Genomic DNA, 21,721 nt, shown 5'->3' with positions numbered 1-21,721 from the left:
CGCTCGGCTCCCCCCTGCCCAGGGCCACACAGGGCTCTGCTGACCAGGCAGAGGCTTAGAGACCAGCACAGAGCAAGAGCAGGCAGAGCCCTTTCTCCTCCCAAATATAACAAAGACCCTCAGCAGGTCCCTGGCTTTGAGAGAGACCTGGGATTAAAGCCTGCAAATGTTTCCCATGCTGCGGCAATTGGGTTCCTCCTGCCCCCAAACACCTCTTCCCGACAGCAGGTCTGAAAACAGGGCTGTGAGTTTTGCCCTGGAGCAGAGCAAAGGGCAAATTCATAAAGTAAAAAGCATGGGAGCTTCGGGGCCTGGCTTGTGCAGGCAGCCAGACACTCTGCCTTGGGCTAGGAGAGGGGCCAGAGCTCAGCCAGGCAGGGGGGAATACCAACCCTGCTCCCGGCTGGAGGAAGGAAGGAGTCTTGACTACAAGAGATGCGGCACTTGGAGACATCCACAGAAATAAGTTTATTTCCCCTACCGTCAGGATTATGAAACCACAGAAGCAGAGTTTAAATATTTACAAAGTAATCCAGTGCCCCACAGAGATAAAGAGAACAAAGGATGAGGGTACAGAGGGCGCGCCCCTCGCTGGAGAGCAATGGCAAAGCCACGGAGCTCTGCAGCGTAAGCGTGTGCAAAGGGGAAAAGAGGGGAGCATAAAACTGGCATCTGGAAGGTGAAGGACAGGGTGAACCTTTAATGTGGCTAGTCGAAGGGGGTACTGCGAAGACGCCAGCAGTGAGATGAAGGAAGCTGCAAGGAGAGGACATTCCTTACCCACCCACCTCTTCTGCCACCTCCCACGCCAAGAGGAAGCAGCCCACTCCCTGCACAACCGCAGCCGCTGGCTGCAGCGCTGCTGGGCAGCCACACCGAGCACCGCCGGCATTTCTCCACACTCCTGCAGCGCTGGGTTGACACTACCGCAGCGTAGGAAAACCGTAAATCCGACCAGCCCACCCGCCTCCCCCAGCATCCGACCTCTGCGGGCACCATCCTTCATTGTGCGAGTACAGACAGCTTTGTGTGTCCAGCACGGATGTGCGGGTTGGCTCTGCGGTACCTCAGCTTTGAGCCTTGCTCTCCCATTAGCCACGTTTCCTTCGGATGCCCGGAGCCATCCTCCGTCTCCGTTGGTGGAAGCGGATCGGCTGTTCAGCCAGGACTTGGGCAAAGCACTGCCTTCCTTCCCAGGCAGTCAGCACTCCAACCCACTACGAGGTCCATTTGCTGCTGCTCGATAAGTCTCCATTCGAAACCCAGATCTGGTAAAAAGCGTTAGGAGCAAAGGACAAGGATTTTCACAGTGGGGAATGGCACTCAACATGTTTTCAGAAGTCCCAGGAGTGGGGACTGTGGCCAGCAGCCCCACTCCCGGCCTCCACCGACAACTCAAAGTCTCAGCTTTGGCAATGCTTGTATAGCTTATCTATAAAACACTGAATCAACGTGTGAGACAGGCCTAAGAGTCTCTAGGTTATTGCTACTGCGTAAGACAGGTTGGCTTCAGCCCTGGGGCCAGGGACTCCGAGCACATCCTTGGCGGGTCACTCTGAGAAATCATACTTAAATTAAAAACAGAGGCAAAGGACTAATCTCTCCTGTTCAACTAGCTTGTCCTAGGGCACATTAGCCAGCAGGCTAGCTGGGTGGAAACCACAGCGACACAGGGTAGCTCGGTAAGACACCATCCTTTCATCGTAAGGTTCTCCTTGATCAAGATCTTGGCTTTCTAATCAGCCCCAGGCCCAGCACCCTCCAGCTCACTCTCCACACAGGCTTGAAGTGACTGTACAGAGCAGACACCGACGACTATTTTAGTTCCAGGTAGACAGGGAAGGGTGCTGAGGTCTGCACACCTCCACCCAGCCCAGAAAGGCCAGCACCAGATGAGAGACAGACAACTGGGTGCTAGGGAGAAGGGAGAGGTTAAAGGGGCTACTTAAAAGTGACTGAGGAAAAGGAGGAAATGCAGAAATTGAGAAGCCCAAGAGAAGTCCCCGAACTTCCCATATGGCTAGAGGAGCTGGGGAGATAGAAGCAGATGAGGCACACAAGGACAGGTCTGAGGGCCAACAGGGTGACGGCTAATGGGCTTCCCAGTCAGAGGAAGCCACAGAGATGGCAGGCAGTGGAGAATAGCTTTCTTGCTGGCCATAAGCACTGCTCGAGGTTGAAATCCATCAGGTAGTGGAGTAAAGAGCCGGCCTTTCAAGGCATGAGTGAAAAAGCTATTCTCCTTCCTCTGCAGTCAGAGGGGATCTGCTCAACTGCACATAACCCTTCAGCCACACTTTTTTTTTAAAAAGCCACCTGGCTCAGAGCCCCACAGAAAGCAGCATCTGCAGGCCAGAGCCTCAACAAACACAGACCTGGACCTCTTCCCCTGGAAGAGGCTCTGGGTCACGTCCAAATTCACTTCCTGCCTAGCACTCAAGAACAATCTATCCCTCTACTACCCATCCTGGCCCATCCAGGGCTCAAAAGGGCCATCAGCCCCACAACGCTGCCAGACGAGCACTTCTCGCGTCAAAGTCAGTCCTGCAAAGCATTTTTACCCAGGTGTGCTCTTCAAAGCATGCCAAGGAGGTAAACAGACCTTCTCGTTCACCATCCAGGAACCAGTCGCAAGAAAGCCAATGACCCAGTTTGCTGCTGCAAAGCCCAACCAGAACATGGATGCCTTCCAGTCCCTTCACCTTTTCTTTTAATCTCTGATGGCCCCACTAAGCTCAGGTCTCAGGTGCTGCTCTCATGGATGCTTTCAAAACCCTACGCTAAGCCTTCTGCCCCAGAAACATGCACCTGCTCCTACCGGCACCTCTGCAAGCTCAGGTAGGCTGCGACACACAAAGTACTAGGGATCAAAGGAAAGTAAGTGGCTCACGAGAAGTGTAATGACAATTTTAGATATTCAGAGCACAGGGAGAAGGAGGGAAGCTGTTTTCCCTGGCACAAGCTAAAAGGGACTTAGCAGTAGACTCCCAACTGTGCAACAGGCTATTGAAAGTGTGCAGACTGCCATGAGCCATACCCAAGTCAGACGATCGACTTTCCTGCCTTTCTGGGCTCACCAGCAGGACCAGATGAATTTGCCCTGCCACAGAGCGTTCCTCTGCATGTCTCCTCAGAGGAGTGTCCCACCGTCAACACCTTTCTGTCACTACTGGGGAGACCATCAGCGAGTGCTGTGGCACTCTACACCCTCAGGAGGAACCCCACACCTCCACTTTGAAACATGTGCTACAGGAGAGTCATGCAACAGGGAAACAACTCCTTCCTGGAGACTCAGGAAATCTGAGGAAGCATCTGATGAAGTCTGCCAAGAGGAAGAAACCAGGTGATCAGAGAGAGCCTTACAAGGTGTATCTGCTTGTGCTCCTGAACCAGGAGGCAGGTTTTGCCTTGTGACTTTACTTGGCACTGAAAGCAAAGGTGCCCACGCCTCTCCTTTCCTGATTGCATTTCTACCTACCAAATTGCAGAAAGGGAGCACATTCAAGGAGAGAGCAGGAGTCTTCAGAACCCCTGACACTGGGAGACACCATCGACAGAACAAAAACAGAAGGAAAAGAAGCCAGTTCCAGGAAACAAAGACGAGCTGTTACAATGGAGTGGAGCTGCCACCTTCCCTGGAAAACTCCTCCCAGAGTCCCATGCCTCCATCTCGCTGGATCAGTCACAGTTTCTTTCTTCGAGTGCCCATGGAATGGGGAGTTCACAGCTGCCATCACCGCAAATGAAGCGTGAGAACAACGGTCACGATCACCCCCAAGAAGAGGACAAAGGGAAGCCAGGTCTTCACAAATCCCCCTATGCTGCAAAACGGAAAAAAGGGGAAGGGTTCAAAGGTAAGAAATCAGCAGAGAAAGACAAAAGGGAGAGAAGGATGTGAGAATAACTGGAGAAATCAGAGGGAGACAGATGTCCTTCTGACTTCCTTATCCATTGCTGACACTGCCACACATCACATCCTGGAGATTCAGTCAGTGTTAAAAATTGAGACTAAATCAGGTCCACAAATAACTATATCATGAACAACAGGGCTGGACTCTCCTCCCAGCTTAAATTCAGGTCAAAGACTAGCACGTTTCATATCTGAACAGACAGGAGTGGTGACAGGAGACCACAAAAAAATGAAACCCCATTACCACAGGCCTCGTTATTCAGACTGCTGGCATATTTAACCAAGACAGCAGGGACTACACTTGCCTAAAAGCTGGTAGAGAAGCTTCTCCAGAACAGGGAAGACCCAACAGAAGTGGACCAACTCAAAAGCTTCATGCAGGGCAGTCCTCGCAGAATCTCCTTTTCAGGCACAAGGAGCTGAAATGGAGATTAAGCGCCCTTTCTAGTAAGGAAAGCTCGGGGTTTCCCTCTCCACTCAAGTTGGAAGCTCCACAGCAGTTGAAAATCTGACTAGTTTTTATGTAAACAAGATTCAAGAGAGGAAAGAGAAACCAGTAATCCTTGGAGACAAGCCATTCTGTGACCTTATGTTCTGACCTAACCCAGCCAAAAGACAACAGAGTGAAACTTGCTTTAGCTAGCATTTCCCAAATTCCAGGCACCCTAAATTAGATGCCAGACACAGTATTTTGGGAGCAGCATCTAGTGCAACGCAGCAAGCACTCTTGGTCCTTTTCCTAAGAACAGGCAGCAGGCAGCGACAGTACCACCTACCAGCAACATACACCCACATATTCTGGGGGAGATGTTTCTCCCTTCTCCATGGGACAGTCTGAAGCTTTGGAGGGCAAGGAAGAACAAAAGAAACAGAGCCCCTTTGCCTGCTGAATCTAGACTGCTCCTCACCTCACCTTACGTACTTCCCATACAGGAGTGAGAAGAAGCAGAGTTTCACCATGTTCCAGGAGGTGCTGTTATCGTATCTCATCAAGTTTAAGGCCAGAGCCACATGAGAATGGCAGTTATCACAGCAAAGGTTGTGCTGGAACAGAAAAAGGGGCACCGGATTAGAAATTCTGTTCTTGAGGCTCCCCAGTTCTGCACCCTGCACTGGTGCAGAGCCACAGGTCCCACCCCTGCAGCAAGGACCCAAACACTGGGGAGATATTCCTCCACACACAGACAGGACATCAGTGTCGGAGCCGTACCATTCGGTGCTTGTACTCCTCCGAAGCATCGTGTACAGCTGTGTCCCAAGCATTGGGACCGGTGGAGTATACTTTGCTTGGATCCAGTTTCCAGTACCTAGAAGGATGAGAACAGATCCCTTTGCACTACTGCTGCACCTTCACAACTTCTTGCTCTTCCCAGCAGGAAGATGCCTAAAGGACTTGGAGAAATCCACTGCCTCTGGAGTCCATGGAACTGAGCTCTTCAAGACAAGTGTATGCTGCAGAGGGCAGCAGAAACTACTGCTCAGCACCCTCAGCCCAACAGCACCCCAGAGAGAGAAACTGCAGACCTCAGGGGCACAGGCAAAACTCTGAACTGCTTTCACATCCCGTGATATGGAACCTTCGGCCATTCAAAACGTAAACCTGATCTGACAGATACACAAAACCCAGGCACCTCTCCTCCTCCCCCCAGAAAATCATTAACAGGATGTGAGTGATGACAGTTCATTAGTACAGCGCAGGCAGTATTTACTTGGAAGAATTGTTGTTATCTTAAAATGTTTTAGCCTTTTCTTTTCTCTCTCTTTTTTTTTTTTAATAAAGGCTCCATACAGCTCTAGTTATTAATACCATTACATTGCTGTCACGCTTCTAAAAAGATTTAATTTAACGTGGTTTCTTGAAAAGCAGAGACACAGTAGCCATCCACTTGAATTAGGGCATCTGAACAACAAGAGAAGCAATATTATAGCATGTCTGTCTCCATGAATTAAAGGACATCTGCAGGTCAGTTGGTTAGTTTAATAAAAACTAACAAGAGCACTTACTTCACTGGCTTCCCAAATGCCATGTTGTCTTCCTACAAAAAAGGAAAAACGTCTCAAGAGGATAACCCCGTGCAATATTCATGACATGCCTCTTGCTGGAAGGCCTCACAGCCCGCAATTGCTTAGTGATAAAACTGTCACATTGCCTCAGCAGTCTCGAGACACCAATCTTATTTGTGTGTCTGGATTTAGATTTCAACTGTTTTCATAGTCCTGTTCTGGGCACGAGTATATTTATACTCTATACACGGTGACACCATCTAGCTATACGGTATAAGTACCTTGTTCCCCCTCTTTTTTTTTTTTTTTTTTAACTGTTAAGACTTTGTTAACTCAAAGTTGTAAATGTCCCAATGTATTAAAAGTTTTAATTAAACTCCCTTACTTTCAAAATCCACCAGACTATAGAGCAGTTTAGAAGACTAGCACATACCTGATGCTAAGCAGCATGATAGTAACGGGCATGTTGAGGAAGTTGGAAAGCAACTTTTGCTACTCAGAATTAGACTACTATAAGAAAATTTAGGTCCAAAATTCCTAATTACAAACCTGAACTACTAAGGATTTTTTCCCTTCTGCTCACCAAACCAAACTAGCCACTACCCATCGTATCCCTCAAACGATCTCCACTGGACAGCAGCCCACAGAGGAATAGCAAAGATCTGTGATCTTCAGAAACATCTAAAGTCATTACTTTGCAGAACTTTGAGCTGTAAAAGACAGGGGATAGCTCAAAAGTCACCAGCAAAGGTGAGAAGCAGACCAAGCACAGATTCTGCTTCAGCACCCGGATCCATCGTCTACTTACGGAGACAAAGTACGGCCCTGCGAAGTCCCGAATGACTCCAGTCGACGTGCAGATACCCATGTGGCCAATGATCGGGAAGAGCCATCTACCGAGGCAACAAGCGAACCATCAGGCTGAGATATTTGCCCCCCGATCATACCGAGTGCATGCAACATGCTGCCAGGAGATTGCTGGAGAGGCCGTAAAACCAGCTGCATAGCATGGGATAGACAGGCACAGTTAACATGTTATACGCAGCTGAGAGATGAAAGCAGGTGAGCCAAAGCCAGGCAAAGACCCGTAAGGATGAAGAAGAGGCACAAGCAAAAGAAAAACACACAGGGAATACCCAAAGCTGTGCTGACAAGCAGATCTAGAGTCAGCTCGTCTGTGGGGCAGTCAGGCTCCACGATTTTAGCATGAGTAGCAGCAGTTATGGAGAGCGCAAGACTCCGAAGGCCTGCGCTACACACATCCCTGGCCAGGGAAGGGCAAGCCATGGTCTCGCAGAACAAACCCATTTGTGTACCCAAGTAAAAATGTTAGATCCAGGAGAAACTGCCTTGAGATAAAACTGGACTTTCCACTTCAAGAACTGAAAATAAGGTCACCTTGCCCATCTTCCTATCTATGCTACAGCTTTTCACAGCAAACTAGATTTAAGCACCCTAGACAGAAAACGGGGCTCCTGGCTCCAGGAAGAGCATTCCCTCCCCTAAACAATCCCACTGTTTCAAAGACCTTCTCCTCCCTGTTAGATACTTATGGCCCGGGGAGCAGCAGATCTATATCACAACCCCTTTCCATCATCATCACTTAGAAGTAAATACTTCAGGCCAAGTTACAGCTCTCTCCCACATCCTCTGGCATTCTCAGGTTTGCTGACCTCTCTCCCGAGGGACTGCGCGCAGCGACTAATATTTCAGAAGAGATTACAGCAGGACTAAAGAGCAACAGATTCACAAGTCATGGCTCAATCAGAGAGATCCTAAAACTATCAATATAAAAAGGGACCGAGGCGGTTGGATGTTGAGGAACGACAAGCCATACATGCCGACAAGCGCAGCTGAGGTTATAACAGTCATATAGCTCCTGTTGATAACAGAACCCTACGACAGAGAAAGGACTCTGCAAAGTTTGATGGTCTGCGCTTGCATCGCTTACCCTCTGCATGTTCCTATCTGGTACGAAAGAAAGCAGCCAGACAGTTTGGCTATCTGTGCAATGTTATATCAGCCAGAAGGTATGGCTGAATATAACACTGTCACAGCATTACCACCTTCAAAGGTCTATATAGTTCTTCCTTTTTTTTTTTAATTCTCCTCTCAGCACTGACTAGCTTTCAAGCCTCCAAATCCAAGGATGACAGGAAATATCAGAGAAAGAAAGCAGAGCTATTATGCAGTCTAATGAGAGATTTTTGCCAAATAACAACGCTGAAATTTCTGCTGCAAAACAAAATCAACAGGAAAATGCCACTGTTCATCAGGGAATGAACCCACAAGAAATACAGATGCCCAGTGACTTTGGCAGCAGGACAGTTCTCTTCATCAGTCCCAGCAGGAGATAAGAAGGTTAAAACCTTTGGAAAATCCTCCAGGAAAAGACTAAGGTGGGAATTTTAAGCAATCAAAAAAGAAAAGAGGTAAAAAACAAAGCTGGTTTGTAGCTGTATGCGAAACAGCAACAGCAAAGCTACAGCTTCTCCTCACTGAGGAGAGTTGCAGTGCCATTCCCAATCCTGGCACGGACCACACCACGTCTTCTACCTGACTTTCAGCTCTGGCTCAGTAAACATTACCACCTGATTTGAACCGGAGAGGAAGAGGAAGGCATAAAAATAAGCCTTTGTGTTCCCAGACTACCCCCAAACCCACATTTTACAGCTTTTCATTTTCCCACGACCAGAGTAAAACTCAGAAGTTCTCCTCGGAGCCTGCTTACACTTGGCTGACAAGACTGGGAAGGCAAATCCACTTCTAACTCATTACAAGTGAAGCGCAGGGGATCTCCTCAAGGCATAAGGTGGTCTAAGATCCCCGGAGCCAAACCTTTGCTCCAAAAACATGAAAGCCTTCCCACGTTTCACTGGATCCCCTCCACTCCCGCTCCTGCAGAGACAAGCCCGCTCTACTGCAAAGCTTTCCCCACACACACCCTCGCTGCAGGGAGAGGAGAGCCCTACCCCAAGGACAGAATCCTACACGGGCCCCGAAGCAGCCTGGCACCCAGTCACCCCAAAGCAGGCCGAGCACCCCGAAGCGGGGCCACCCCGGAGCAGGCCAGGCAGCCAGTTACCCCGGTCTGCCTGCCCCAAAGCGGGCCTACACCCGCTTACCCCAAGGCAGGCCGGGCTCCCCGCCAGCTCCGCAGCTGGCTGAGCACCCGGGCACCCCGAAGCGGACCGGGCAGCCGGACCAGGGGGAGGCAAGGGGTGCCCCGGCCCTGGCCCTTCCCCGGTAGGGAGGCACGGGCCCAGGCCTCAGCCGGACCGCCCGCCCCCGGGGCCGGCCGGGAGCGCAGGGCCCAGCACTCACGTCAGGACGGGGATGGGGGTCCACACCACGCAGTAGGGGAAACGGCCGCGCTCGGCGTCCAGCCCGGCCCCGCCGCCATTGAACTGCTTCATCTTGGCCTCCGCTTCCGCCATCACCGGGGCCCGCCCCCCGCCCGCCGCGTTTGCGTCACTTCCTGGAGACCGCGCCCGCTTCCGGGCACGGCCGGTAACCAGGAAGCGGGAGCGGGCAGGCTCCCTCACGGCCTGGCGGGCCCAGCGCCCCCTCCCCCGGGCCCTCCCCGTTTTGAGGAGGGGGAATCCGGGCTGGAAGGGCCCCGGGGCTCACCCACCTGGCCGGCCAGCCCGGGCGGAGACCCCACAGCCCCGCGGCTGCTGCTTGACGAAGCGTTGGCTCGCTGCTCTCCACACCCACGGAGAGCCGAGCTTCGGGCTTCGTTCCCCCACCCCGCCCCAGGACTTCAGCGGCTTCGTGCGGCGTAGAAGGGCCTGGGTTTGTTTCACAGCGGGGCCTTCTGCTCTGGCAAAGCTCCTCCAGGCAGGTGCCTTCACCCCTCACACCTACCTTGTGCAGATCCACCACGCAAACCTCGGCAGCGAACTTCACCCTGTTGCCCTTCCAAAGACCAGAAGCTGGAAGAGTCAGGCCCCGGAGCTGCCAGGTAGAAGGCACCCTCAGGAAAGTGCAAAAGCAGAAATAAGCATCAGACCCAGCCTCCCCTGAGAGAGGATGTGGTCAAGGGACTGCAAGGGGAGGAACAGCATTTACAAATGGAGAATCGGATTAGAAAAATAACAATTGCTTTATTAGGAAGTTTAATTCAAACTACACGAGAAAGCTGAAGAAGAAATATGTTTATTCCAGATTTCCACCCACCACAACACACTCGGCAAAATACAGAGTGACAACTCACTGAACTAGTGGGAAGAACAGGGAGGACATCGCTTGCCCCAGCCCAGCAAACCCAGGACGGGGACATTCAGCCCAGCAGGTGCAGGAGAGCTGCCGAGCATCCAGCCCCTACTCTCCTCTTCACATCCTTCCATGCTTTCCTTGGAAGCTGCTCGTTTCCTCCTCACACAGAGACCTTGAGCTGCGTTTCCTCTTCAAGGCTTGTAGTTACCAGAGCTCTCCAGCACAGTTTGTGGCATTACACAGCATGATGCCAAGGGGTTTTGCTAATAAAACAGTCTTGGCCCCTTCCTGCACATGGTTGGGTTCCTCCTCACACAGAGCAGAGGCAATGCAGAGCCAAGCACTCTGCTCACAGAAGGTGCTGGCTTTTGTTATTAGCAAACCCTGTTAACGGCAAGAGCCACGTTCCCAACGGTCATCACAAACTTACAGCTTCCACATAACCACCCCACTTTTTACTGAAATTTCTCTCCTTCATCAAAGACTTATCTCTATGCGTTCTGCTTTCCATTACCTGACTGCTCAATAATTAAGCTGAGTCCAGCCTTCCACATTTATCAATGTATTCTCTGTTCTGGGGACAGAACAGCACTTAACACGCTCACTGAATTTTAGACTAAGGAAGCTTCCAGCTTGAAAGCCCAGGAGATCCATAACCTCTACTGGCAGCAGAGGCACATCAGAGGGGACACCAGTTGGGAGTTGCCAGTATGGCAGTAGAAAGCATTGGCTAACAGTCTAGTGCGGAGGTGGCCTACCCGCCCTCAATACACGCTAACTTGTCATATGAGTACTCAGGCTTCAACACAACTAGCTTAGTAATGCACTGAAGACTACATTTCCTTGCCTCTACCGAGCCCTCAAGAGATCATCTAACATCCCACCTTATTTCCTAGTCTAGACCATGTTTTAGGACAGCCCCTCCAAGAAGGAGGGCTGCTTCAGAGGCAGCTGGATGGAAGCAGAGCCATCAACTGAGGTGCTCATGCAGAGCAGCTCACATCAAGCTACAGTGTGGGCATCGTCTCAGTGTGACCTGTCACTGCATCAAGAGTTGATCAAGAGCCTGAGATCATGCTCCTCGGAATCTGATGGTGAGGGAATTCACAAAATAGTCCAGTTACAAAAGAGAGAAAGCCGAGGAAATATAGACACCCTTAAGAGCAAAGCCATGCCTGGTGCTTTGGTTTCCAACAGACACTTCCTATTTTGGCACTTTGGATGGAAGATGCACACAAAGGTTGTATGTGTTTCAGTGAACACTTTGTTCAATGAAGAAAAATACTTGCATTGATTTGCTCCAGGCTAACGTAAGTATCAGAGATTGTTAAAAATCTATGAATAGGGGCCAATGTTCGCATCAGCTAATGTGGTCCTGGCGCGTTTGTCGGATTAGGCAATGGATTTGCTCTTCCTGCTTGTGTCTCAGAGGCTGCTAAGCAGCGTATCACCAGGGACCAGCTCCCTTGGCAAAGCCACACAGCAAGGATGACACCAACAGCCTCAGCAGGATGCATCTCCCTGCAGTGCCACCTCACACCCTCCCCTCCCGCATGGGCAGGGGGCATTTCAGACAGCCCAGTTTATTCTCTCTTAAACTAAGTGCAGGAAGGCAAACCAGCTGCTGGAGCACAGGAAGAACACCGTTTTCCCCAGGCTGGATTTAAAAAAGAAAAAAAAAAAAAAAACAAAGAAAAAAATCAATACAGCACTCCTGTACTGCACAGCTTTCTTTTGTGTTTGTCAGGCAAGCGGAAGGGCTCTCCATCCCCAATACTGCACTGGCAGAAAACGGGTGAGCTGTAGCTGACAGCAGGGTCTTCCTAGTGACAACTGGAAAGCTGCTGCTGTTCTACTGCTATTGATCTAAGCAGAATACAAAACACCTGAAGTCAGCAGGGAAAAATAGCTGCAGTTGGAAAAGAAACTGCAGGGAGGGGGACACACGGACAGGGAGGGGAGAGCAGGTAAGAAGTTCTCCATGCATAAAATTAAAGGCCGGGCTTTTTATTGCAGCTATCTTGCCTGACTACAAGACTGGATCGATGTACAGAGCAGGAATCCTGCCATCATTGTTTTCGCAATCTCTCATTTGACAAGAAACAAAAGGTTTCACTCCCACTTGTGCCAGCGACTTGCCATCGATGGCTCCTCTCTCCTGTTGTCAGCAAGGAAGCAGCTCTACTTCCCGTCAGCCCAAAACGTCCTCAGGACAACAATCTTTGCCTACTCACTGCAGGTGCCAATGCATCACTCGCACCCTGGAGACGCAGAGCCCTTCTGAGAGGAAAGCCTGTCCGCTCTGGGAAGAAGCGGCCCAGACCACACACCAGTTTGTCCAAGCACACGCCACCATGGCTATAGCTGGAGCTCGGCCTGGAAGGGATTTGGTTACCTCCCCTTTCTACCCCGGCTCATCTCTGAGCCTGAAAGAAGCAGGCACCCAGCCAGCTCTTGTTCAGTAAAGCGGCTTCCTTGGGAACCTTCCCTGTTGTGACAGCTCAAACATTACAGGGACTGCCAGGACCAAACCACTCAAGGAAGAGATCCCCTCCCCCTTCTGACATTGACAACCGAGGCAGCAGCAGGCAACACCGCGTGCAGGAGTCTATTTAAAATGTCACTGAGGCACAGGCTGATGGAGGACACCAAGGCGTCCTTCCCCCGCCCTGGAGGTGATGCTGGGGTGGGTTGCTTTGCGTTTTTGTTGTTCCTTTCCTGTGGTCTGTGCCTGCTGCAATCTGACAGCCTCTAATCGCTCAGCATGAACCAGAAACGTCACTCTCATCTGTATTGATGATGGTGCTACTCACAAGCGAAAGAACATACGCAGGCTCAGCCACCCACCCCAAAAGCAATGCCCCTAAGCCATCTCACCCCTCAGCTTTAACCTTCAGGTCTTTTCTGCTTCCCTGTCACTTGAAAGCTGCATCTCCTTCTCTCTCCCTCTCCAACTGACACAGCCAACCCACAGGGCAACTTTTATGTTTAAAGGAAAAGCCACCAGTTTCTCAGGGACAAGGGGCACAAGGTGGAAGCGCTCAAAGAGCCAAGTGCAGGTCACAATCATTTCTCAGCTATGAAATCCACAAAAAGGCCCACCTTTTCTCCTTGCCAGCCCCAGCGCTGGTCCTGATCAGTCTCATCTCCCGCAGCAGCAAGGCCTGAACAAGCTACGAGAAGCATAACAGGCAGAGGACTGAATTCCTCACTGCAACAACAGCAGGCAGTTTTCCGACATCCTGCTCCCATTTTGCTCAGAGACAGCAGCCATCTTGAGCCCTTTGCAGACTTGTTCCTGGCACTGTGACATCCGAGAAAAGTGATCTCATCAGTAGGGCTGTGATTGTTCTTCTCCCCACATCCCAGAGCATATCAGTCCTCTCCCTCCTCAACCCAATTCCCTTACCCAAATTACAAATAAAACTCATTTCCTGGGTCCTTCTAGCCATTTCCACCCACAATTCAACCACTCAGCTTCCCCTTCCATGCTTCCTCTTTGTCCAACCATTCAGTCCAAGATCTGACCTAATTAGTTGATTGCCAATTCCAGCTATGGAAGCGCATTGCTTTGTTAGAGCAGAGCTGTCTTTTAAAGCAATAATTTATATCAGATGGGATTTGAAATGAAGAGGCCTCAAAAGGCCTTCAGCTGAAAGGTGTCCAATGGGAATTTTTAAGAGAAGACTTCAAATGGATTCTGAAAATAGCAGACTGGTTTTCTAACTCTTACTTAAGGCCTGGCATTCTGCAGCTTGGAGGGCAGGAAAGTATTTGGGAGGTTTTGCTGCAGGAGCCCAGAGAAGAAAGTGAGTTTGTGATATCCTTTAGCAAGGGATCATCTCTGGGTCTAAATGTTGATGTCCAACACACCACGCTGAGTGTGAGACACTTTAAGGCAGTAAGTGCGCTGTTTCTGACAGCAGAAAGGTCTCAGAAGATCAGTCAGTAACATGGTGACTCAGGCAGGTGACCTTGGGTCTGCCCCACAGCCTAAGCCACCAGGGCTCTGCTTCTCAGGGCAAGAGGCTATTTACTGTTTAAGAGCTAAAAGGCAAGTATGGGTTAATTTTCCCTACACAGCTTTTTGCCTCCCCCTCACTCACCTCTAACCCTTGGGTTCAGCAGGAGCTCAGTGAGGATTTTATCAATTTTACTCCCCACCCTGACAAAACGTAATTCAGAGAAACTAACTCCATTACAGCACCATTCATCTTTCTGTAAGACATGTGCATCACTTCTCTCTTCTCCAGCAAGCCCCAGGCAGCCGTTCTCATCCTCACTCCAACGTTTGCAGCTTTAGCTCTAAACCAAGCCAGAGGCGGACTCTGCTCCCAAACACAGCCCCAGCCCTTGGTCCACTGATAGATCTGAGTTCCCACATCTCCACAAACTAACATCAGCACTAACTTAGTAGCCGCCACAGCTTACAAGCCATGTTTTGGGCTCCCCAGCCCCCTTCCCACTCAAGTTTACTGGGGCATCTATTCTCCAAGAAGCAGCACTGTTGAATAGACAACATCCAGCCCAACCAGGCCACCCCCCCACCCACGCTTGTCCACCTCCATAGAGGAGAAAGGTTGAACAAAGCCAGAACAATCCCCCAAACAAAATGACACCAAGAAAGAACTAGAACAAAGAACTGTTTAATTGCTTAACCCTTTCTCTTCCAGGGACCAGAGAAACAAGTTTTCTGCTCCTTCTAATGAGGGCAGTAAGGCTTGTGTGTTACCTCTACAACTGCAGGGGCAAAGTTTACGAGATGATCATCTTTAGTACTTGAAAAAGCGAGAAGCAATGATCACTGAAACACTAAGAGAATCCTAGAGTCTCCTAACGGAGAGCCCATTGCTAGAATACAAAAATAAAAGAGGCATCCCTGCATATCCCAGGCTAGAAAGAGTTAACCAGAAAGAGCAGGAAGAAGCTTTCCCAAAGAGGGGGTTGAAGTAAACAGCAGAGGTCAATAAAGCAACATCTTTTCCCTACTTCCCCAGCATGTTTCTTCCTTCACCAATAAATACAAATTCCTCATTAACAAGCAACAAAGCAGGTATTCTGCCCACGACAAGGGGAAAAGGGGCTAGAAGCAGAAAGATTTTTCTCTCTCCTTCTCTCCCATTATTATTTATCTTTTTTTAACCAAAGCAGCCATTAAAAAAAGCAATCCACTGCAGAGGCAGGGAATCTTGTAGCTTTCACACTGCAACTAGCAGGTAAAAGAGCTGCACTGTCTCACAAGGGTAAAAACAACAAAAAATAGCTGCCACAGCAAAAGGTGAATGGGGAGGGAGAGGTCTGTTCTCTTCAGAGCTTTCTATCTCAGCCTCCCAGTTTAAAAATCAAAGTCTGCAGACATGTCTACTGAAAGCTGAAAAAAAAAAGTTTGAGTGGGAGGAGAAGAGAAAAAAAAAAGAGGATGCGTCTAGTAGGAAAGCCTTAAGCAAAAAAAAAAAAAAAAAAAAAGAAAAGGCCAGACCATGTCAAAAAGCCACCCAAGTGAGAAGAATTTTCTGCTGTCTCTGGGTTTTGAAGAGCATTGAGTGGCGGGGTACACCTGGGGTGTGGGAGCTTGTACACAACCAAACAGGTAAACTGAGCAAGCAGTCACATCTAATGCGCTGGTACTGCAATGAGAACAAGCAAACATGCCCTCAGCAGCCAAGTGACAATCTGTCCCAGGAGAGCTATGCTTCAGCAGGAGAAGATGGAGCGCAAGTCTGCCATCACAGCTCAGCAGAGCACAAGGGTAGCCAGTCGTTTCTGGGCAGTGAGGGGCATGCTCCCACAAGCCTGGGTTCACCAAGGCTCAGTTTCACCCACGTGTGAAAGAGCAGACGGACATCTTTGTCTGAGGGGCAGAGATCAGGTCCCAGTTAGCTCCACTGCAATTACAAGGGGAGTGGGGGGGATCTCTCTATGCAGGGAACAGTGTCCTTGGAGAGATGCTGCCAGCTACGAGACTGTGACCTCTCTCCCTCCTGCACAAGGCTCACTCATCTCATAAAGACTGTTCTGGAAGGGAGAGGAAGCCAGTTACCTTGATCAGCCAGCACTGCGCAGTCTCTCTCATCAATGCCTGGCAGCCAGAAGCAGCCAGAGAAGGAAAGGGAGGCCTCTCATCTTTCCACAGCAGGAACAGGAAGACCAGGGATTGCACCACATGGAAGAACAGCCCTAATGCAGCACACACACATGCGCACACACTCCCAGACACACATCTCACACCCCTGGGACCAAGGCTAGCATGTTCAGACCTTCAGCAGTAAGAGATACGAGACAGCGCAGAGCAGTTAGGATCTCCAGGGGCTCTTTGGTCTTAGTTGATAGTCCTAGAAAAAACAACCTCTTCGGATTCGGTTGTAGCACAGCTGTGTAAGATCTATTTGATATTTAGCATTTGGCAACTGCAAGAGGGAAAAACAGGGCTGCATGTTACATGAGAGGGGAAGGGATGGAAGTACAGTGCTGCATTTCTAGCTGTACTCTGGGCTTTGCAGCCAGAGTCAGTGTGTGGAGAGCGGGAAGAGGAACGAGGGTTCCTGAGAGGACCACTAATCCATCAGATGTTATACCAACAATGAGGCAAAGAAGGCCCACCTTGGCCAAGACAGAGCAGCTGACTGCACAAAAATGCTGCTTCCTAAAAGCTCAAAACTTTAGTTGCAACATATACATGGTGGCAACATTCTCAGCTCCAACACAGATGACTTAGAGAGCAGAAGGTGAATAGAGCTACACACATTCTGGGAAATGGAGAGAGAAGCTCTGGAAGAGTGCTGTTACCAGCCCCTTTCCTCAGTAGCTTTAGCTACATGAGCCCTAGGTCTCTGATCAAACCTGCTCCCATTGCTGTCACCTTTCTCCATGGGTTCACAGACCACAGAAGAAAGTATCAGAGCTGGGCAAGCACATCCTGCCCTGTTGAGCTGCACATACTCAGTGCCTTCACTGATTGATCAACTAAGACAGATGCCCAGGGACAAGACAGGCAATATCCAGTCCTTAATACAACACAGCTACATCTGGTGACAACGTGTTAAGAGATGGAAGCCAGAAGAAAGATGTTATGGGACAAAACAGGTGTTTCATGGCCAACAACCCTAAACCAGGGGCCTCTACACAGACTGGTAGCACAAAAGCAGAGTCAAGCTTTCAAGACCAAGATCACTGCAGTAAATTCATTCCATAACCCCTGCCCTAGGTTTGTATTTTATTCAGGAATTTAACATCCCCTCTCCAAATGCATGAATGCAGGCAACATCCCTCTATACCAGATCATACAGCAGCTCTGGAAAAAAATTCACCAGCTTACACTGCTTACAGACAACTCAAAGACCCCTGTTGGGACTAAATTCCACTAAAGGCAAACCTCGGACTGCACTGACATGCTGCTCAGTAGCGACGGGAGAAGGAGGAGGTGGTGACGATGTTTTAAAGAGACGGCCGCTCCTGCCCCTGCCAGCTTGTCCTACTCTGTGCATAGTGCGAAACAGTGCAGTCATTCATCAGAGAAAGTTCAGGACCAAGGAAACTAGGTTCCCTTTCAGCCAAACAATTAGAGGAAGGAGAGGCAGTTCTGTTTTAGCTGGGCCGGCACTGGACTTGCCCCTCCGAGCTGTCTTCATCATCTGAGCCTCCAGCCCCACCACTGGTCAGTCCTGTAATTCGGTACCCCATGTTCAGCAACATCACCTCCAGCGGGTCTGCATTCATTCGTCTCTGGTTAGCTTGGGAAGCACCTTCCATGTCTACTACCACGCGCCCATTAAGGGTTTCACTCTGCAAGACAAGAAGGGAGAGAACTCAGCAAGGCAGTGCTAGGACCAAACAGGGGCTGTTACTGCTGCTGCAACTCTCAAGAGATCCCAACAGGAAAGACCAGCTGAGTGAGTTACATCTCACGACAAGACAGTCTTTTACTGTGGCTCTTACCTCTGGCCTAGGATTCCACAGTCGTACAACTGGGTCAATGCCGCTGGTAGCCAGGAAGCAGTAACTGGGATGAGGCTGGAGACAATTCACAATCGACTCGTCTCCCTGCAGCACTCTAACAAGGTTGGTGGTTTCTTTCTCCCAGATGAAGAAGGAGCCGTCATCTGACCCACTGACTATGTACTGTGCATTGCTAGGGTGAGAGGAGCAGAGACTGGAGATCACAGCTCAGAGTCAAAGCTAGTCTCTAGCAGACATGAGAATCTCAGTTGGCTTCTATAATCAGTAGGCTGCCACCCCTCACGCTTATGGATCCAGATAAAGCTTTCTGTGTTGGCTCCCTCCATCCCCAGGATTCATGTTTTCAATCCCAAATGGCTTTTCTGAAACGCTAGCCCAACCGGGTCCTCTGTGGATCTGCTACTGAACCAGCTATTCATGCAGCCACACAAGGAGGAGGGTTTCCGTCATCTTTTTCAACCCTGAAAACCAGTGTCAGCATCATTTTATGAACAGTCACATGGGGCTATGCATGAGGCTTTATCCAATGGAAGAGAGCATTCTGCTGCTGCTCACACTCCTGTCCTGCATCCCTATTACGCTCTGCCAACATACCTGCCAAAGAAATTGGCCTCTTTGATGTCTGTAGTAGTGTTACAGTGGCCACAATATCGGAATTTGTAGTCGTAGCTGCGCTCCCTCAGCACCATCTCATCCTCTGAGATGGAATCCTTGCGGCCTGTGGCTCGCAGCCGGATGGGGCCACCCCCTTTCTTGTCTTCAGCTGGAAAGACAACAGATTTCCCTCATCACAATTTGGAGAGGAACATGTTCTCAGCAAACAGAAAGCACTCTAGGAGACCCCAACAGCTTTAGAGAAGAGTTAAGGACAATTCCAGCAGGGAGCAGGGCTTAGAAGCACAAGCTTCCTTCCAGATTATCTCCTGGGTACATCAGACTCCTTTTACCATACTCTTGCTCAAGAGCAAACCAGGACTAGGCACAAGGAAAGAACATGCCTAGGCCAGTTTTTGTGCACAGTAACAATCAATCTCTCTCAGAAGTCAGAGCTTTACTTTAGAGGGGCAGTTTAAGAAGAAAATTCCTTGTCTGATCATTAGATTTTAGTATAACCTTGAAGAACCACACCAAACACTGGCACTCACCATTATCACTCTTGGAGAAGAGGGCTGCATTGATGTCTCTGTCTAATGCATCGCAGGCACTGCTATGTGCTTGTTCTGGGAACTTCCCTTTAAAGTCATCCAGACACTCCAGTGCTTCTGCCACGTACTTGAGTTCAAAGAGACAGCGGGCAAGACGGAAATGGGCCTTCAGGTGGCATGGATTCAAGGATATGGCCTTCAAGCAGTCTCTTAAAGCATCATAATGGTCCCCATCCCTGAAGAAAAGGGAGTGGTGGATTAGATAGCCCAAGCAGAAACAGTACACATTTTCCACTGCTGTTTCCCAGCCCTCGTTTCACTCCAAAGCTGCTTGTTTCCAGCTCTCTTTATGCAAGCAGACACCCCACAAGCTCATGTACTAATAGCATTTGCTGTTTCCCAGGGGCACCATCTGACCAAGCCCAGCTTCTTGAATGCACCTCCACACGTATACAGGCAGCCCTGTAATGTGACCACACAGGGAAGCCCAGCAAGTCTTGACCTGCCATTTTAAATCCGACAGAGCAGAGCTCACTGATAGAACACATTTAGGGAAGTCCTTTGAAGATGGAGGATGCACAAGCCCTCTGGCCAAGCAGACACAAGGCCTCTCCTGCAAGGCGAGCAGGGTCTCCTCGGAACACAGCAGCTCACGCGTGCCCCTTTGTGGACGCACAGCGTGGCAGCATGTTTCCCTGCCCACAGTCACAGCCACTTGTAGCCCTCAAGAAGGAGCTACAGAACCACCACACTTCATAGCCCTGATGGACAAATATCTAAAGCAGCAGTCTTTTCTCACCTTTATAAGAAAAACCTTTAAGTTTTAGAAATAAGCGTTATAGCAGACTGGTATCATAATGGATATTTATATCCTATTTACAGTTACTGGAGACTACGCTTGATTTCCCTAAGCTCCATGGCTGTGCAATAAGAATGCCTCTGTTTGTGCTCTGGAAGCAGGAGAGACTTGACAAGCCTTGCATGCTGGTATTCAGTTCAGACTGACAGAGGCTGAGAAGTCAGCCAGGACTGACATGCCTGGTGTACCACCATCAAGCCTAAACTGTTCAGAGGCACCACAATCTGCCTTAAGAGAGTGCTGAGTCTCCATGTGACAGCTAATAATAATAAAAAATAATAATAATAATGTTTCACACCTGCAACCTATGTGCACTGCACCTACCAAAGTCTGAAACAGCCCCAAGGGGAAGGGGGTGAATTGCCCTGTACCTTCCACAGGGTGACAGATGTAGATCATGTGGAGCCTTTGTCAGAGAAGAGGTGCTCCTGGGTCTCTACTCATTAAGGGGAGCTCCAAATCTTTGGTTTACATGCTAAGCAGCGCTTATTCAGTGCCACAAGCATGTTCTGTAAACCATTCCTCCTATTGCTCCCTCCCATCTAGGAGGATATTGGCCACATATTACAGCTTGCTAGCACAGTACAGAAGGTGGAGTGCCTTGTCCATGAGATCTGCAGCAGAGCAGAAGAAACATGGTTCTTGAGGGCTGTCTTTGCAGCACTGTGTCTGTGTCAATCCAGGAGACTGGATGCACAGCATCAGGCCACTTTTATTCAAAGAAAGAGGGAATGCAAGTTACCTGTTATGATGACAGACGGGTGTCTCGCATTTTCAGAGCTGATGGGCTATTAGCTGCTTTGCCACCCTCAAAAATCCTTCACCCTCAACTACCAGTGTCAGACAGCCCAATAGACTGGTGTGAAAATGTAAACATTGAGATGTAAAGCAGGCACTGACTTCTCCCATTGTTACAGGTTTGACTCAGCTTGTACAAAAATGGTCTAACTAGAAATCAGCTAAGTACTGTCAACACAGACTGCTAAAAGCAATCTGGAGAGTGAGGCAGTTGGCTCTTATGAGCAAATTTTAAAAGGACAGCCTTAGAAGTGCTGCAGAGTATGAATAGCATCTTAAGGGAGATGAGCAAGGGGAGGCTAGGAAATTATAGACCTTCCTTTTTTCTAGAGCTCTCTGTTACTCAGAGAACAAGGCCAAAGCAAGACCTGCACTATTCTGCAGGGTGGCCTATAGCTGTTCCTGCTCCGAATGTGAAGACACACGATGGTTCAGTGTGGGTCACTGTGCAACTGCTTCATCCTCCTTCTCAGTAACATCCCAGCCACCTTCTACCATACACCAGTAGCTGTTTCTAGCAGAAAAGTACCCTGTCTTTTCTGCACCTGAGAAGATATCAGCTCAGTACTATTTAAATTCTAATCATTGCATGCCACAGAAACCCACTGTGCATATATTTTCACATCTTCCTGCTACCGAAAACTGTAGCAAAGCACTAGCTGACACACAGAAAGGTTCAGATCTGCCAACATCCTTCGGGAAAAACGATTCCTATAAGAAAAATGTCATTCATGAGATCAGCACTCAGCTTCTGTCTTCCATTCCTTAATCCCAACCTATTGTTCTTCTCCCTCTGAACACTGAGGTCTTTTTGAGGCAGCTCCCAAATCT

The 21,721-nt window shown here is 49.5% G+C and overlaps 2 protein-coding genes across 5 annotated transcripts in view; both read right to left on the bottom strand.

Annotated features, from left to right (window-relative positions):
* Positions 1-436: 436 nt before the first annotated feature.
* Positions 437-9,363, bottom strand: TMEM222 (transmembrane protein 222). 2 transcript variants are annotated; one of them, XM_075047570.1, is made up of 6 exons: positions 9,239-9,363; positions 6,723-6,807; positions 5,915-5,946; positions 5,121-5,217; positions 4,824-4,954; positions 437-3,821 (listed from the first exon to the last, which is right to left on the bottom strand). In XM_075047570.1, exons 1-6 carry the CDS (start codon positions 9,349-9,351, stop codon positions 3,734-3,736), a joined length of 546 nt encoding a protein of 181 aa, XP_074903671.1. In that variant the 5' UTR covers positions 9,352-9,363; the 3' UTR covers positions 437-3,733. The 2 variants fall into 2 exon arrangements, with proteins under 2 accessions (XP_074903671.1, XP_074903672.1); XM_075047571.1 differs by having other exon boundaries at positions 3,715-3,821; positions 4,819-4,954.
* Positions 9,364-10,000: 637 nt separating this feature from the next.
* Positions 10,001-21,721, bottom strand: part of WDTC1 (WD and tetratricopeptide repeats 1) — a 32,445-nt gene continuing 20,724 nt past the window's right edge. For 2 of the 3 annotated variants that reach the window (XM_075047568.1, XM_075047567.1), the window contains exons 13-16: positions 19,234-19,469; positions 18,683-18,851; positions 18,068-18,260; positions 10,001-17,914 (exon numbers count right to left, since the gene is read on the bottom strand). In XM_075047568.1, coding sequence (XP_074903669.1) covers positions 17,717-17,914; positions 18,068-18,260; positions 18,683-18,851; positions 19,234-19,469 — 796 coding nt within the window. In that variant the 3' untranslated portion in view covers positions 10,001-17,716. Of the gene's footprint in view, positions 17,915-18,067; positions 18,261-18,283; positions 18,550-18,682; positions 18,852-19,233; positions 19,470-21,721 lie in introns of those variants that run through there. The other variant, XM_075047569.1, reaches the window with a different exon arrangement.

Source organism: Buteo buteo, chromosome 16 (assembly GCF_964188355.1).
Source record: "Buteo buteo chromosome 16, bButBut1.hap1.1, whole genome shotgun sequence".
NCBI classification, from domain to species: domain Eukaryota; kingdom Metazoa; phylum Chordata; class Aves; order Accipitriformes; family Accipitridae; genus Buteo; species Buteo buteo.
This window is presented reverse-complemented; position numbering and strand designations above follow the sequence as displayed.